This window comes from Vanessa cardui, chromosome 20, assembly GCF_905220365.1.
Source record: "Vanessa cardui chromosome 20, ilVanCard2.1, whole genome shotgun sequence".
Classification (NCBI taxonomy): Eukaryota; Metazoa; Arthropoda; class Insecta; order Lepidoptera; family Nymphalidae; genus Vanessa; species Vanessa cardui.
Window position 1 is genome coordinate 17,172 of NC_061142.1, and position 17,937 is coordinate 35,108.

The 17,937-nt window shown below is 43.4% G+C and overlaps 1 protein-coding gene across 1 annotated transcript; it reads right to left on the bottom strand.

The window, feature by feature from the left end:
- Positions 1 to 288: 288 nt before the first annotated feature.
- LOC124538458 (protein serrate) lies at positions 289 to 16,034 on the bottom strand. The gene is made up of 15 exons (XM_047115527.1): positions 15,824 to 16,034; positions 5,962 to 6,294; positions 5,781 to 5,835; positions 5,438 to 5,692; positions 5,298 to 5,358; positions 5,061 to 5,194; positions 4,608 to 4,958; positions 4,165 to 4,523; positions 3,682 to 3,814; positions 3,511 to 3,606; positions 2,914 to 3,074; positions 2,428 to 2,827; positions 2,028 to 2,260; positions 1,342 to 1,677; positions 289 to 1,121 (listed from the first exon to the last, which is right to left on the bottom strand). The coding sequence occupies exons 1-15, from the start codon at positions 15,887 to 15,889 to the stop codon at positions 543 to 545; spliced, it is 3,552 nt and encodes a 1,183-aa protein (XP_046971483.1). The 5' UTR covers positions 15,890 to 16,034; the 3' UTR covers positions 289 to 542.
- Between the last annotated feature and the right edge of the window lie 1,903 nt (positions 16,035 to 17,937).

The window sequence follows — 17,937 nt, forward strand, 5'->3', positions numbered from 1 at the left end:
TATGTTTGAGAAATGCTATTCCCGCATCAGTTATCGAGCGACCTGCGACTGTTATAATACAGAATTCTTGGCTTTAAAAAAAAGGATTTGTACTGAAATTAATGAAAAGTTGAATTATGATAATTTTGTCGAATTACTTAAAGATGAGAATATTGAAACAGGCCTGTAATTAATACTGGGATCGCTTCTGTTTCCAGTCTTAATTATTTTATCCAGTCTCTGTACCTTCAAACAAAGAATCAGAAAGCACTACAATAAGGGAGTTGCGTTGCCAAATAAAGGATAAACAACATTTCGTATAGCGTTTTATTACAACGACTTCTTTCATTTTAATTTTACAACCTTCTTTACAAATATAAAATCGTATCGATCAATCTCTCAATAAGACATTCAAAATTATTTACTCTCAATTAAATCACTCTTTTTAACATTATTTACAAAAATACATATTTACAAAACACGATCATACTACAATAAATAAGGCGGCGAGGCGGGCCGGGGCTCCGCGACGCGAGGCTAGTCCTGCGTCCGCGAGTATCACACTAGACGAGCACGGTGAGGCGCTCGGGCGGCGGGTGGCGCGCGGGCGGCGGCTCGGGCGGCGGCAGCGCGCGCTTCGTCAGCTCCTTGTCGCGCGGCGGCGTGTTGTTGCGCGCGTCCGCGTTCTGCGCCTTGTACAGCGAGTGCGCCCGCGGCAGCTCGTCGGCCTCCCGCGGCGGCCGCTCCTCCCGCAGCGGGTTCGCGTAGCGCCGCAGGTTCTCTTCGTTCTGCAAGTTGTTGGACTTCTCCTCGTCGCGCCGGCGCGTGCGCTCCTCGGCGGCGGCGGCGGCGGCGCGGCGTCTTCTTATGAACAAAACGGCTCCCACTCCTGCTCCCAGCAAAAAGAACGTGGCGCCGGCCGCGACTGCGAGCAGCGCGCCCCCCGCTCCGCCCGTGGTGGCGGCGGCCTCCGCGACGGCGGCGCGCGGCGTGGGCTGGGCGCCGTGCTCGACGCGCAGGCGCAGCGCCGCGGCGAGCAGCGCGTGGTGGGCGAGGCGGCGACGTGCGATCAGTTCGCTGAGCGCGCGCACCGCGGCCGCCAGCGCGCTGATGCCCTCGGCGTCCTCCTCTTCTCCAGCCCACTAAGAAAAAAAAATATACTTTCATCGCGTATAAATTGCTTCCTAATAATTACTTAATAAAGATTAGAAGTCTCTACTCGAAGTACTCTACTGAAAGTCTAGAAGTCTCGACTTTCAGTCGAAAGTCACTTGATTGCCCATTAACTAATACTGGTAACTTTGTAACGACCGGAAATATAATCTTGTAAAATAAAAGTGTTAAAGCCTTCTCAATACTAACCAGCGCCAGGTCGAGGGCGTCGTCGTCCGGCGCGAGGTCGCACAGCAGCGTGAGCGGCGGCGCGGGCGGGGCGCGGTCGGCCAGCGCGGCGGCCAGCGCGCGGCGCAGCGCGGCGCACGCGCGCTCCACGTGCGCGCCGCGGGCGAGGCGCTCCCGCGCCAGCCGCAACTCGGCGCGTGCGCAGCCGGGCGGCGGCTGCGTGCGCGCGCCGGGCCAGCACGTCGCCGGCGCGGGCAGGGCGGGGGGCTCCACTCTGCGCCCTGACACGCGTCTGCACTCTCCAAGCGGCGCGCAGGGAGCGCGCAAACACAATGATGGGGCAGCGGGAACGCATACCTGAAGTTATACGAATGCGTTTATAGTTACTTACTAATATTTTTTGGACATGGAGCTGAGATTGCCCAGTGGTTAGAGCGCGTGCATCTTAACCGATGATTTCGGGTTCAAATCCAGGCAAGCACCACTATATGTGCTTAATTTTCGTTTATAATTCATCTCGTGCCCGGTGGTGAAGGAAAACATCGTGAGGAAACCTGCATGTGTCTAATTTTATCGAAATTCTGTCACATGTGCATTCCACCAACTCGCATTGGAACAGCGTGGTGGAATATATGAATATGCCTTATCTTACGTTACTTTGGACATTACTCGAGTTTAAAAATATTACAATAGAACTTTATCATTACCTCGTCGGTTCGGCAAGGCAGAGCGGCGGGCGCGAGGCAGTCGGGCAGGCCGCACCACAGGCGCGTGCAGGCCGGCGCGCCGGCCACGCAGCGGCAGGCGTTGCAGCCCCACCACCAGGTGCCGTTGTCGGAGCCGCACGCGCCCGGCGTCTCGCTGGTCTCAGCGATACCTTCACCACCATTCTCACTGCCTTCGATAGCTTCACCACTCTCTGCTCCGAGACCGGCGATCACTACGAATAACGACAATATAGATTATAGAAGGTAAATTGGAGACTACTGGAATCTTCTGATCTAAACTGTATTATACGAAGAGAACAACAAATTGAAGTTGTCTATTTCTTTAGATGGTCGTAGTGGCGAGTTCGCTGTGATTACAATAGTTCAATATTGAACTTACGCTCTAGACAACGTCGCGCCAGTCGCGCCGGTGGAGGCGGACAAATGCATCTGGCCTGAGAGCCCGACGCGGTGCAGGTCGCCGGGGACGGGCAAGGAGGGTCACACGTGGACGTGGCGCAGTCGGGGCCCGTCCAGCCCGGCGCGCACTCGCACGCCCACCAGCCCGAGCCGCCCACGCAGCGCGCGCCGTTGCGGCACGGCGCCGACGCGCAGCCGTCCGCCGCCCGCTCGCAGCGCGCGCCGCCCCAGCCCGCGCGGCACACGCACGCCCACGCGTTGGCGCTGCCGCCGACGGCCACGCAGGAGCCGCCGTGCAGGCACGTGCACGGCGCGCTCCCGGGGCCGGCTGGCAGCGGGACCACGGCAGTTTGAGGAGGGACGGATGCTACTGGGGCTACCTACGAGAGAAAGGTTCGTATTAGTACCTTTGGTTGATATGAAGGTGGTGCCGTGTCTGTGTGTGTTTCAATACTGCAGATCTTACCGGTGGCGTAGCGGGTAGGTCGCATATGGTACCAGCCCACCCGGGTGGACAGACACAGTGAGTGACGGTGGGGATGGAGGGCAGAGGGTCACGTACACACGTGCCACCATTTATGCAAAGAAGCTCACACCGTGGCTCCTCGCGCATCGTACAAGTTTCACCTGCGCAGATATATTATTATTTATTTGTAATTACCCAATATTTAGTAGTTTTTTTATGTCGTTATTTTGGGTCGATGAAAATTATAATCAAATACAAGTGAAAACCGATAATTTACTAAAACGAAAAGTACGTCAGTGTAAAAAAATAAAAAATTGGCAGAAAACTTTATGTAAACAACGTCTTAACTCGTGTAGTTACGGATTACGCATTTTTTGAAAAAATAAAAAGATCATGCACGAATATAGCCGATAACAGCATAGAGCCGATTTTCTGTGACTACATTAAGAATAATATTTTAAAAAAGCTACATATTTATGTGCTGTGATACAAATTAGAAGCAATTATGGAGAATTGTATTACAAATCGATCGAGTCGAACGAGAAGAAGTTCATTATTACATTAGTATGATATGAATTTAAGTATCAGGATACTGACCAGTCCACCCCTCGAGGCAAATGCAGGTGAACCCCGTGGCGCTGGAGACGCAGCTGCCGTTGTTGTGGCAGGGGTTCGGAGAGCAGTCGTCCAATTCTGAAACGATCAGTGGAGCGTTTAATACGAGTGTAACATACATCAGCCATTAGCAGTTCAGGCGAGGGCACTCACGGTCCCGCGCCGCGCGCTGCGTGCAATTCTTTCCGGTCCAGCCGGGCGCGCAGTGGCAGTAGTAGTCGCTCTGCGCCGTGTAGCAGGGCGCTCCGTTGGCGCACGGCGAGCCTGCGCAGTGGTCTCGGTCGTCCTGCACATATATCATCTATTGTAGATCTACTTTCATGCAGTGTGAACCGTTACATGTTATTTTAATGTATGTTAGCTCAGGAGAAGCACTCACCCAACAGTAGCGTCCAAGACAGGAGGTCAGCTAGAAGCAGAGGGATGTTAGTGTTTTAGTGCGGCTGCGAAAGTTAATTAGATAGAGTTTTCATTTCTGCAATACGCGCTAACGTTTTTAAACAACATTTGCTCACATTTATAACATTGCAAAAACGAATCGAGGTGAAAAAGTGGGTTACGCGAATGAAATGTAAAGAACGAAGATCGTATTAAGAGGGAAGAAGAAAAATCAAAGAGCTGTATGACGGGACACACCTCGCAGTCGGTGCCCGAGAAGCCGACGGGGCATATGCAGCGGTAAGCATCGAGCAGATCGACGCACTCGCCGCCGTTGCGACACGGCCTCGAAGCGCAGTCGTCCACGTCGCGCGCGCACGTGCGGCCCGCGTACCCGGCCGCGCACGCGCAGTGGAAGTCGTCCACGAGGTCGATGCAGGTGGCGCCGTTGAGGCACTGCCCCGTGCAGTCGTCGACGTTGAGCTCGCAGTCGCGCCCGGTCCAGCCCGCCAGGCACGCGCACGCGTAGCCGCCGGCCGTGTTGTTACACGCGGCCGCGTTAACGCACGGGCCTAGAGCACCTTCTGCAGCACCATTTTCTGCGCATTCGTCGACATCTGTAAATAATTATATTATTAATTAAACATGTTATTGTTTAAAATAAAACGTAACGTTATGTTAGCGCACAGTCGATTCCTTACCATCTACACACGTGGGGCCAGTCCAGCCGGGGGCGCACTCGCATAGAAACGCGTCAAGTCTGTCACGACAAACAGCCCCATTGCGACAAGGGGCGCTGGCGCAGTCGTCCACGTCGGCGTCGCATCGGGCCCCGGTCCAGCCGCGCTCACAGGAGCACACGAACCCTGCGGGCGCGGCGGCCAGCGAGCACGTGCCGTGCGCGCAGGGCTGCGGGGCGCACGGGTTGTCGACACGCTCGCAGTCGACGCCAGAGAAGCCCTCGGCGCACGTGCACAGGTATTGGTCCGGCGCAGTGTTTTCACAAGTACCTCCGTGTTGGCAAGGCTCATGCGTACCACAGTAGTTGAGATCTGTTTACGAAACATTGTGAATTTTGAAATACAAAATCATACGCAGATTCTTTGTGTTATTTAATACATAATAATATTATATTAAAGACTACTGATAAATACCTTGGTCGCAAAGAATTCCTCCCCAATTAGTATCACAGGTGCAGTCCCAAGATGAGCCGTTGCAGTAGCCGTGCTTGCAGCCCGGGTACGGCTGGCACTGGGAGCAGAGGTCGCCTCGCCAGCCGGGACGACAACTACATTTTAAATTATTGACAATTAACGAAAGCATGACAAACACTATCTATAGTATAAACAAAAGGTGACGCGAATTTTAATTGCGTACAGAAAGATACTCACAGACATTCGCCAGGTTTATCGCACCGGCCGTGCGTTGGGTGACAACCTTCCTTGCACACAGCTGCAAAGAATAAAATAAAAGCTCATAAGCCAATCATAAACCAAAGACTAGTAAATCAAGTCCAAAGAAAGACACATACGTTTCTCGCAGTTGTCGCCCTGCCAGCCCGGGAGGCAGCGCTTGTCTCCTGTAGCGGAGCAGGAGTAGTGGCCGAACTTGTCGTCGCGGGGGCGGCAGAACGTGGTGCAGGTGGTGTTGTAGTAGTTGGGCTGGCACGTGACGCGCACGCGGTACGCCACGGCCGCCGCCGCGCCCGCGTGGCGCAGCGCGTGCCACTCGGCGCCCGGCTCCACGATGCCCGACCACCACGCCTCCTCGATCAAACCCGTTTCTTCTACGAAATACGTTACATATGACCAATGCGCTCTTCAAGTTCTTTTGCATTTTTATGTAATATTAATTAACAAGAAAACGACACTCACCGGGATCTGTGTAGTTGAAGTCGTCGTAGGCTTGTAAAATGAGTGTGAATGAACGCTGTGAACGCATAGAAATGATTTCTATTAAAAAATATTATATGAAGAAGCAACTATAATTCTAACTGTTTCATTTTATAATATACCTAATAGTAAAAGCAGATATCGATAAAAGTGAATTACTAACGGTCCATCGAAAGGAGAACGGTAGCGACAGAGTGTAGAGCGGGTCGGCGAGCGTGAAGGAATCGGTGCCCAGCACGGGCGACGCCGCGCGGCCGAACGAGCAGGCGCCGGGCGCGGCCGCCGACTGGTACTCCTTGAGGCAGAGCGCGAAGCGCGTGCGGCACGGGTGCGCGCACGTGCCGCCAGCGGCCACCGGGCCAGCGCCGGGCGGGGCGGCGAGCGGGGCCGGCGCGGGGGCGCCGCCGCCGCCGCAGCACACGCCCGACGCCAGCTGCAGCCGGTAATTGGAGAATTCGAGGATCTGCAGCTCGAACACGCCCGCCCCCGCCGCGCACTGAGGCCACAGAAAATAACATGCAAATATCAAAATAAATCTTTTTAAAATTAAAAACACAAACAGTATAAGGTGGTTTTCATGCACACACTCACACTCACTTACATCCACCCTTAGCGCTAAAATGTCTGACCGCATGTGTCCCAGAACCATTCCCGTGAGGGAAAGGTTTCAATATGAAGATATGTACAATCGAAATACCGTTTTTTAAAGTAGGCATTAATTTCATTAAATATCACCATCATTTACGCCGTTCTCTAATTATATTTAACATTAAACTTTTTTCGTCGCTGATCGCATTTGCACATCGACGCACTCCTGAGCGCAAATGTAACCTTTATACTAATAATATGTTTAGTGTGTTTGTTTCTTGTTCCGCACGACCGCGAATTATTTTATCAGTAACCTACTTGGCCGACATGGACTCATGACTCTTATATCTTGCAACCGTCCTAATTCGAGAAAAGTTCTTTTTCAAGATCTTTTGAAAGATGTTATTATCGTAGTTCATAAGAAAAATACATTCGACCCCATAATGAGCTAAATAAGATCCGTCTAAGCTGCTATACAAAGCTCAAGTTCAGTGGCGGAATCAAAGTTCTCGGCACTTGCATTGTTGAGTATTCCAACCTATTGCTCTGACACTCGACACCTCATTGCGCGCCGGCGCCGCGAGTCGGCAGCGAGAGGTGAGAGGCGGCTGGAGAGCGGTCGCCGCCCACCGCCCCTCGCTCGGCCTACTGGCAACTTCTCAAACTGTTTGTTCTCTAATGCTATGTATACAGTTGGAAAACTATTGTTGAAGTACTTTGAAACGATAATTATGAAGTTTAAAGTTAAATAAGAAGCTATGTTTGAAACATGTTACGATCAATTGATACCTATTTTAATGTAATTGATTTATACGAATTGTATCTCGGGCAGTAGGCGGGTAGGTTTGGCCAGAAAAATCAAAATCAAAATAAACTTTATTCAATTAGGCTTTTACAAGCACTTTTGAATCGTCAATTAACAATTAAGTGAAGCTACCACCGGTTCGGAAAGTAGATTCTACCGAGAAGAACCGGCAAGAAAGTCAGTAGTTACTCTTTTTCAACATTTAAAAAATACAAAGTCATGTTAGTTAATACAATTATTTAAATTAATATATCCTGATTCCTGCGTGGAAGTCAACAAGTAATAATTCCACGCTTTTTAGCGTCTACAAAATCTTGTATCGAGTAATACGCCTTTTTTACCAATGTATTTTTGATAAACGATTTGAATTTACGAAACGGCAAAGTTAAAAATGTCTGCGGAATTTTATTATAGAAACGGGTACCTTGCCCCTGGAAAGATTTATTGACTTTGCAGAGTCGGAAACTTGGCGTTATAAGCTTATCCTTACTCCTAGTGCACATACAATGATTATCACTGATTTTATCAAATTGATCAATGTTACTGTGAATATACATAATATAGTTGTAAATATATTGCGACGCAACAGTATTATTATTCCTACTTAGTTAAAACATCCCGAATAGAGTCTCTAGCTCCAAGATTATAAATAGACCGTATTGTTCTCTTTTGTAAAATAAAGACTGTTAAAAGAATTCATCGGTGAAGTATAGAATTGTATTACCATTGTATATGTTTTAGAGTCAACTAGAACATTTACAATTCGTATTAAATGCGGCTATATCGCGTTGCATTATGAATATCGATAGGATAAGTGATAGTGCCTAGTGGTGGGGCGGGGGAGCTCGCCCGAGACTCCGCCCGCCCGCACGACGCCCAGCGCTCACGACGCACTCCTACCTCCGCTCGCCGCCGCCGGCGACTCCGGTGATGTTAACGTTGACCGTTCACCACACCGTCGACGATAAGCTCCTTATTCTATTAAAGGCATCGAGTATCAGATGTTCGATTCGTCTCGAACAAAGCTTAATTCCAGTAATTGATTATTCGATCATCGTTGCATTTGCGTTGAAAATATCCGTAAATTATTTCTTTATGAATTATATACTTTCTAAATCGAATCTTTATATTATTAAATTACACTGAAAAGTGCTTTTATGGGCCTGGTCGAATGAAGGCTACACAAGTTATAGTTTAAAGTTAATAAGATGTTACGCAGTTTCATAAGAATAAGTTTTCAGTTTCATAAAACTATTTACGTTTTCGAGACCGACGAATCTCTCGTAAGTTAGTTTCAATATCTCTCTCTCTCTCTCTCGTTATTAAGTTCTCGTATTAAGCTACGTCATCTGAAAATATAAATAATATTATGTTACTATATATCTCATGTCTGACCCGAAACTATAAAGGAAAATGATATAAAATCAATAACAATCGGATGAGCAGTTTTTGCTTCCATCCCTTTAAAATATTTGATTGATTTAAAATTAAATTAAATACAAAAAATATTGAATAGCACACAATAACACGACGACGACGGCGTTTCGTAAATTTACCCACAATTGCTGGAAGGTAAGAGGTAATGACATATAGATATAGATAATGATAAAGCAATACATATGTAATTAATGAGTGTCACTTAGTAATCATTGTTATCATTTCTCCATATTACTTTGTTATCTGTTCATTGACGTCAGGATCAACATGTTTTCTTTTTCTATAGGTTTCAGTCCTTTGATGGATTAAATTGGACCCGGCAGATAACACAGCAACTGGGTTCTACGAAATCGTTAGGAATACTAGTTATTTTATATTTATCTGGTCCTTTAATGTTATTATTATTATTTTTGTTATGTCTTAACACAGAAATACTGTGTCAGCTACAGAGGGTTCCATTACACAAAGGTTTCAGTTCCGGGAATCGACTTGGGAACGGAATGGTCCGCCTATTTGAGACGGTGCAGTCATTGAAGATATGGAGTAATATCGTAGCACGTTTAATATCGCAATCCATTTCTACTGAAAGAATTACCGACTGATTCAAGCAATTCTTTGTTGACTTTCTAACTGGATAACAACATAAAATCTACTTAATCGGAATTTCATTCAAGAAATTTTTAACATTTCTGCTTATAGTATATATTAACTCTCAAGACAAAACTCAGATTATAAAATTAGCTACATCAAAATGATAAACACAAATGGAATAATTTCGAATTGTACATGAAATTTTAGTAAACATGAGAGTACATGTGAGTAACACAACACTGAACCTATACCCAAATCTGCAACCGTAATATCCAGCCATTAGACCAATAATGCAATTTATATTATTAGAAACATAATTTAAATAATATAAAGTAGCACTTAATACATTTATACAGCCACAGAGAGGATCCGATCTCGAGAAGAGTAAAGTGAAACGGAACCGCTAGGATTCGCTTCGGTCTGCCTTGTTGTATACATACATCATACAATATTTATTAATACACGCATACAATATTTTATAGTTCGTTGCAAATACATGTCTTTTAATAAATACTCTACTGCTCAAATAAAAAATTAAGCTTAACCTTTTAATTACTAGCGACCCGGCCAGGCTTCACACGGGTGCAATAGTAATACTACTTATGCAATAGAATATCTTTATACACAATCATCACAGTGCTTTGTTATTAGTCAATATAAACCGCTATGTCCCGCATTTTATATTTGTAATGTCTTTACAATAAATATTCATTTAAATTGTATGTTCTAAAAGTTATATATTATAAATTCACAATGTAAGAAGGATCTAAAAAGCTAATCTAAAAAGCTAATTTATCTCGTTGTGTTCAGCTACCTTTTGCAATGTCAGCGCATAAAAATGTGTTTATTCACGACATTACATTAGAAAGATCTAAAATAATCGTCTTAAATCATTCAATTTATTTTATACCGTATCAAAATCTTTTGATTATTTTTAAAGATCTGAGAATACGCAGATACAGACAGACTGTCGGAAGTGACTTCGTTTTATAATATGTTTAATGATAATAACGAATCAATCGAGTTTAGACGAGACGTTATCCTGCATACTGATATTAATTTATCAGAAGTTATGGTTGTTTTGAGATTAAAATAAGCACGTAAAAAAGAAAATATCGATTTGAATCAACGATTTCATTCGTTACTCACACATGTTCTCATGAAATGGCGACATTCCACGAAACTACTTCAATTTACGAGTGTGTGACATGAGAATAATCAAATCTTGTGGATTATTTAAATTTGTAAAGTCAATAACTGATATTTAAATATTCAACTGCGAAGGTAGTATCTGATGTAGATAATTAATAGCTTAGCTTCACGGGACCGAATGAAAAGAGAAGAAACTTGTTCGAAATGTACAAATTTGCCAAACATTAGAACGAAACCGGCAACATTAGCATAATGTATCAATTAATTGCCAAATATTTGTTGCTCGTAATTGTTATGGATGTGTAGTTTAGGAGTTGACACATTCACGAGTAACGGCTCACGCACACAGAGGCTTCGCTAATGAGGCGCGGAGTTGTCCAAAGCGCTGGGTTTGTCGGTTGTCACGAGAAAATGAGTTAACGGGTCTCATCTACACGCTCGTGCGAACATGTTAACAAGTTAACAAATTACGCGGACGCGCCGAACTCTCTACGGCGCTACGAATTCCAAAGCGCCGAAAGTAGCTATTCCGTTACTGCTAACAAAAGATTTCAACGCGCCTTCGCCGCTACTCGTTTTCAACTAAAATTAAACAAACATTCAAGCAAAAACAATTATAAGTTTAAAGATAATTACGAATATAAAAAATAAATATATGTTTATTATTTATTTTTATAACGTGTTTTCAATGTCTCTTCAATAAATTCCCTCTTACATGATTGGCGATGATGATTTCCTGACTATCGACTATGATATGTCCTTATATCGGCACTGACTGTATTCAGTAACTTTCATGGTCCAATCGACACGATGGCACTCTGGCTTGACATGATATCGGATTCATGACCAACGACAGCGCAACAGGTAGCCTTGTGAAATTCTTAATTCAATTCTGTTGTTGTAAAAATACTGATGGAAAAGTCTAAAACCTTTCGGACGTCATGGACTACTTCGGTAAATTCTGTCACTATAGCAACGAGGCAGTCAAATGTCTTGTATGGACTAGATCATGAAGAAACTTTCCGAATATATTCACTGAACCCGTTCGCTCTGTTTAATAGCGCATTAATAACACATCGGGTCGACGTGTTGGCGAGCAGTTCGTGCAATTATAAAACGATTATTACAATTGTGCTTTTTCTCTCCGAAAGCGTCGCGATCTGAATAAATAATTACTCACGTGATTCTGTAGCTCGAATCGAAACAAACACAAAGGAAGCATCGTGTTACAAACAAAGCTTAATGAAACCAATCTAAATAAAATTATACCTTACTCAAAAAACGAATACCTTATTAGCACTTGTGATTTATCATTTTGAAGGATTGAATTGGATTAATAAATACCGTCTGTTCCGGACTCAGATGCTACCGAGAGAGCCAGAGAGAATCTAAGGGGGTAGTTAACTTAACGAGTAATCAAATAAGCACGGCAAGAAACGTAACTCTACTAGATCTACTTCTTTTTGTGGTCTGCCTCTTGTTGAGTGATATGAATTATTTATCGCTATTTTTCAACGTAAGATTTAAATGTATTAATTGGCTACGTTTTATGTCAGAGTTAATCGATAATTAACCAAGTATAAAAGTTAGCAGGAAGTCACGATCAGACATTTTCTCATTAAACTTTATTACGGACATAAATAATTTTTAAAATGAGATGAATATACGTTTAATGAAGTAATAAAAAGATAACACGATTTGAATGGTTCGTTATTCGAAATCTGCCAAAGGCGGTGTGTGTCGGCACTCGGCAGTGTCGGCATGCAAAGTGACGGCGAGCAGTGGCGAGTGTCGGCGAGCGCATGAATATGCATGGCGTGCGCTCACTCGCTCGGCGACTCGCCCATAAATGGCCGCGCAGATTTTCCCACGGATTCGCGACTCGCTGACATGACATAAGGATGTCATATCAATAACGAGATCAATTGGCGGAGGCGGCGAATGACATTAAGTGCGCGGACGAGTTGCGTTACCGCACTTCACTCGATTTTTGCTGTGATTTTTCGCGTATAAAAAAAATTAATATGTATTTGTTTTTAACACAAGAACTTATTAACAAACTTTTAAAAAAGGCAGAAGGACGGGCGAGCAATATTAATCTATAAGAAGTACGTAGCCATCACCTGTTGACATCGTTACTGAAAGAAATGGTAATTTTTGCTAATCACACTTTAAGCTCGCTGCCAACGATGACATAATGACGATGAGGTATAATGTCTCGTGTGCTTTTATATGCCTATAGTATTGACTGACTCCAACTAAAATAGTTTCCGGTAAAATAGTTATTAAATAAGTTTTCGCTTGTTACTTAACTGTTTGCAATTTACCACTTACGCGTAACGTGATGGAAGCAAACTTTAAAATGTTCTGTTTGAAGTTATTAGTTAGCACTTAAAAACTAAAAAATTAAAAACAAATTACTTCTCCCTGATCAAATAATTTTTACTCGGATCATAATTATTAGTTGTCTTTAAAATATTTTCTGGTTCGGCGCATCTGTCGTGTGTGATGACGTTTTGAGATCAATGAGTCAAAATTGCTTGGATAGAACATTTTTATTATTTATTTTTTACAAAATGATGGAGGTACCATCATTTTGGATTCGGATTTGCAAACATCGTTTTGGATTGGTTTTTTTCTGTTTAAAATTTTGATTTAAATAAGAATAAGTCAATAAAAGTCTTAAACTAGAGAATAATTATAAATGTATGTTAGACGGCTTACCATTAGTCGAATAACTCGACTCGAGTCGAATGTCAGTAACTAACAAGCGAGCAAGTGGCGAGTCCGTACAAAGTTCTCTTAATGTAATATTAACGTTATGGTCATAACTAGAATATTTATAGCGATACTTTCGATAACTCCCAAGAATTGTTTGAATATCTGCGAGGAGAGCCTGTGAACGGATGCGCCCGCGCCGCGCGCGCCGAGGAATTCTGACTGGTGCCTATTTTGCCTTCCATTGTGACAGGAAATAGTTAAAGTCGTACGTTTGCGACCGATGTCATGTCGTCTACTCCCTTAACCATCGACACATTGAGAGTTTCTAATTCTTGCTGAAAATACTTCAACTCGAGTGCTAGTGAGATGTTTAATTCATGTAAATATATTCATTGGAAGCCTTCGAGCGACTCCTAGCGAGCGTCGCCTCGGCGCGCGGCGGACGCGGCTCCCAGCGTCAATGACCCGCGACATCGCGTTTACTACAATACATGGGACAGCTTCTAATGTTTGTTCGTTAACTAAATCATATCGAGAATATTGTACATTCCAAACCAATTAAATGGCAAAAAAATGTTTACTTTCATTTATAATTTTAATATCTTTAAATTAAATTTATTTATAATATTTCCTATGAACTTGTATTTTAAATTAAGTTTCTTTGCTTGATTACGAGTACGTTATGACTGTTTACTGCACGGCGGCGTCTATGATTATTGATTAATATATTGCGAGAGTTTTTTCCCGATCAAACTTCGGTAAATATTTAAGTCTTCCAAAGAAGAGCCATTTAGGTTAACTATATATAGTAATTATTGTAATTTGCTATTAAATTTTTCGAGAGGCGCTCAATGCTCAAAAGTGTTAATAGAGAAGCTCAATGACGTAGACTTCGATAGGACTCTACTGCTCTCCATGGAACCGATGTCATCTTTTATTTGTATCCAGAGCAACAAATTCTCATTGGTTATACCGATACGAGGAAGTTTGGCAAACAAGGAGCACGAGCGGACAGTCATCAGTCGAGGCGGCGGAGATTGATGGCTGCGGGCGCAGAGAAAGCGGGGAGGCGATAAGTGTTTTATTTTCACCGCGAGGCACTTTGTGTTTTAAAATCTCATTTTTTCACTTTAATGATAGTAATATCCGTTGTCGACGCAGCGGTCGGGCGCTCGAATAAACAGTGTTTTACATTTTATTAGCTCTATCACTTGGAAATTTTAGTGGATAACAAATACTTCTAATAACAGTAATAATCTTGAAACAAATGGGTACGATTTTGTGTTTTCGGCAAATTTCTCAAGCATTAGTAACATTCAGAATATTTGGTGGACCATGTCGCTTGTACAAAGTTATGTCATGAAGCACACACTTTAGTACAGTTAAGAAATTTATGCTTTGTATTACTATAGTCAAAGAGATTAAGTCAAAACTTTTTTTCTTCGGCTTTATGCAAAAGCAAAGGTTTTCAGGTAAGGAGTGTGCACTAATCAATTAATACAACCCAACATCTCATTTCAGTTCAAGTTATAGTTAGATAAATATAATTTTAGATTCAATGTTATTATTAATTGCCGTCTTGAAATAAGCTATTTCGAATAAATAATAACATTATATAACCTTCATTTAAATGTTTTAAATAATCATACTTATTATACTCGTAACTAGTACGTGATAATTAAGGTAACTTAAAACTTACGTACTTCGAAATCACAAACTACTATTTGGATTTAAGACGAAAATCTATTATGGCTTCAAATGTGCTTTTCCATTTCATAAATTATAACCGCATACCAATAACGTGTAGTAACAGTCGTGTGTCTCGTACATCTCTCTACTCTCTTAACCATAGTGTCAGCTCGGCTTACTAAGCAAACTCAAATAGTTACATGAGAAATGAATAAATTATTGATTAATAAACCTAGAGATTCATTTTGTTTCGTCTGCATTTGTTTCATATGTTTGCGGGTACTATATACACACGAACACGTGACGATGTTATTGTGGCTAATTGAGTATATTATGCGGTCACGGGGAGCGTGAGACGACGCGCACGCGTATCCTCACTACACCTGTGTCTAGCGCTCAGTCCATATTTGCTATATGCTTTGAATGCTGTGTTTTTTCAGAACACCATAATGTTATGGGCATTATCATAGCGTCTTTAAGCCACTGATTATAGTTTTAGAAAAATGTATAGCAGCTTCACAGAGGAATATTCCTACAGTCTCCACGTCATTAAACATCGCGTGTATTAATTTGACTGCTCTGACTAACATTACAAATAGATGTAAACAACCTGACGTCCACGAGCTTCTGCTACGACAACATGTAAGCTCTATGAATGTTTCAATTTGCATATATAATTATTTATTTATGCCTTCGTTATACATCCAAGTGTATGAGTTCGACCGTCGCTGGTCGTGTAACGGGGAAGGCAACACAATACATTTAAATTATGTAAGTATGCGGCTCTCGTTCACAGAGATCTCACAAAAGCTGGAATTAGACTCATCGTCCGGCATTCGGCTCACGTACTGACTGGAGCGTAGAATGGATTGCGATTGAAGACGGCAACGCAGCTCGGAGTATATTTAGAAATAGACTTAATCCGTAGTTGAGACAAGATACTATGTAGATCCCTGGTGTGATGTGAGTCGTCGGATCGTGTGTGTAATGTGTTGAGTGGTGCGTGGGGATGGTGAGGGTGCTGTGGTCAGTGGTGACGTACTTGCAGGCAGCAGGCGAGGGCGAGGGCGAGCAGCAGCGGCGCGTGCCGCGCGGCGCACGGGCGCATGGGGTCAGCGAGGCGCGGGGCGCCAGCGGCGCGCTCGCGGGGGTGCTCGCCGCATGCCGCCGCGCACCACCTCCGCGATCTTCGTACGGGCACACTGCACTGCACTGTCCACAATTGCACTGCCCGGTCAGCCGTTCCTGGGCCACTGTCGCGCTGAGGGAGCGTCGCGGGTCGCGTGTCGCGTGTCGCGCGGATCGCAGTCGCGCGCGGAGTGCAAGAGGCGTGCGTTCACCGCGGGGCTTCGTCCGGGACTGCGCGCCCCGCCCCGGGCTCCCGCGCGGCACTCGCGCGCCGCAGCCACCGCTCTCCTCCCAGACACTATGCGATGGACGGACTAAGATTACATTTCACGACTTCTATATAATTTAAAGATAACTATTACTTTGCGAGAATTATGTATAAACAGCAGTAAGTAGCGGGTAGCTTTATCTCCATATGTAAATAAATACGAATAATAATACATTCAGGTTAAAAGCTACGAGGCGATGCAGGCAGGGGACAGTAAGTTTGTATTTTAAATCTTTAATTGATTTATTTCGATGCGATGAAGTTCGAAGGAAGTATGTTAAAGGTGCGACGAGAGTCGAGACCAAAGAGTCCGTTACATTTATTTTACCTAATAATACTTAACTAAAAAAAACTATTTGTCATAATATATAAAAATAATTAGAATAAGTATTCGCAGTAGGAAATTAATTAATATTAAAAATCATTAATAAGTTATAATAAGCATAATCATCAATAACAGAGACGTACAAGATAAAGATATTTTCATTGTTTCCATTCACGGGAACGCTATATTCTGTTAAAAATCACAAAGTTCGTGTTACAAGATTATTGAATGTTTTACATTAACAACGCAAACGTGAATGTGCCAGTGTGTCGCGCCCTAACGAGAGCCATTGTGCGGGCAATCAGCTGTCTGCGATGGACTTCGACCAAAATTTGAGCGTTCAATGCATTATTAGAGGAAATAGATAAGTTGATTGTTATCGAGGACGTGTGAAATAATAAGTGTAAATACGCTCGTATTTCGATTAAAATCAAAAGCCTGTTTGATTATAATAAGTGTTGAGCCGTGAAACGAACCTGCTGGAAACAAAACATATTTATAGAAGGCATCTCGGCAGGCGCTTCATTGCAAACGTTGAAACGTATTCAGGTCGGGACTTGGTGATACAGTCTAGATTTATTTATTTTGTTTGGTACAGTTACAGATAACAGATTAAAACATTTAGATACATGAGATAGTACCTACTTAACATGTTCAACAATAAATCTGCTTTCCAATTACAACTGTACACAGCACTTCAGTGTGTAAGAGATGTAAACACAACTAGATGCAAACAACAAAAGGTAATAAAAAAAATGAAAATGACTTAAATTACTACAAAAGGATAAAAAAGACTACACTAAATAAGATCTAACAACTTAATTCCAATTTATACAAAGACAATTTAAAAGAATTAAAGCTGCCTTTAAACAAATCACAATGATATTCCAAATTATTGTATTGCTTACACATTCTGTGAATAGGATTATTTTGTGATGCTTTATTGGTTGTAGGTGGTATGCTAAATAGCTGAGGTCGACGTTCTGATCTGTTGGGAATTTTAAAAGATAGGTTTTCCGATATTGACAGTCCAGAGATCAACATTGACTTGTAATATTATACGTATTATTTTGGATTACGTTTAACAAAACTACAAATGAGCGACCCTAAGCAATGCGATAATTACAAACCCTGACGTCGATGACTGCATACAGACAGGTGACTTCGTCCGATAGAGGTAGAACTTCCTAAAATAGACAAAAGCTTAAAGTAGCTTAAGGCATAGTTAGTACTCGATATGTCTGCAATTGTCGTGCACCGGCTAATGGCCGTGTGTTGAGAGCCAGCGACTGGAGGAGGCGAGGGGGTTGGGGAGCGGGGGATGTACACTCGAGTACACTAGCGAGTGGCAGATAAATGGGCGGAAGGACGCGGCGACGCGCGCCGCCAACCCGATACACATCCGTCGTGAGCAGATACCGAGCTCAGCTCGTCT

Bases quoted from the DNA above. Each gene is read 5' to 3' on its own strand.
- LOC124538458 (XM_047115527.1), bottom strand. From the start codon at position 15,889: ATGCGCCCGTGCGCCGCGCGGCACGCGCCGCTGCTGCTCGCCCTCGCC. The intron at 3,607-3,681 runs GTGAGTGCCCTC...TGATCGTTTCAG, and splicing joins GCAGCGCGCGGCGCGGGACC to AATTGGACGACTGCTCTCCG. The intron at 1,678-2,027 runs GTAATGATAAAG...GTATAACTTCAG, and splicing joins TGCCTTGCCGAACCGACGAG to GTATGCGTTCCCGCTGCCCC.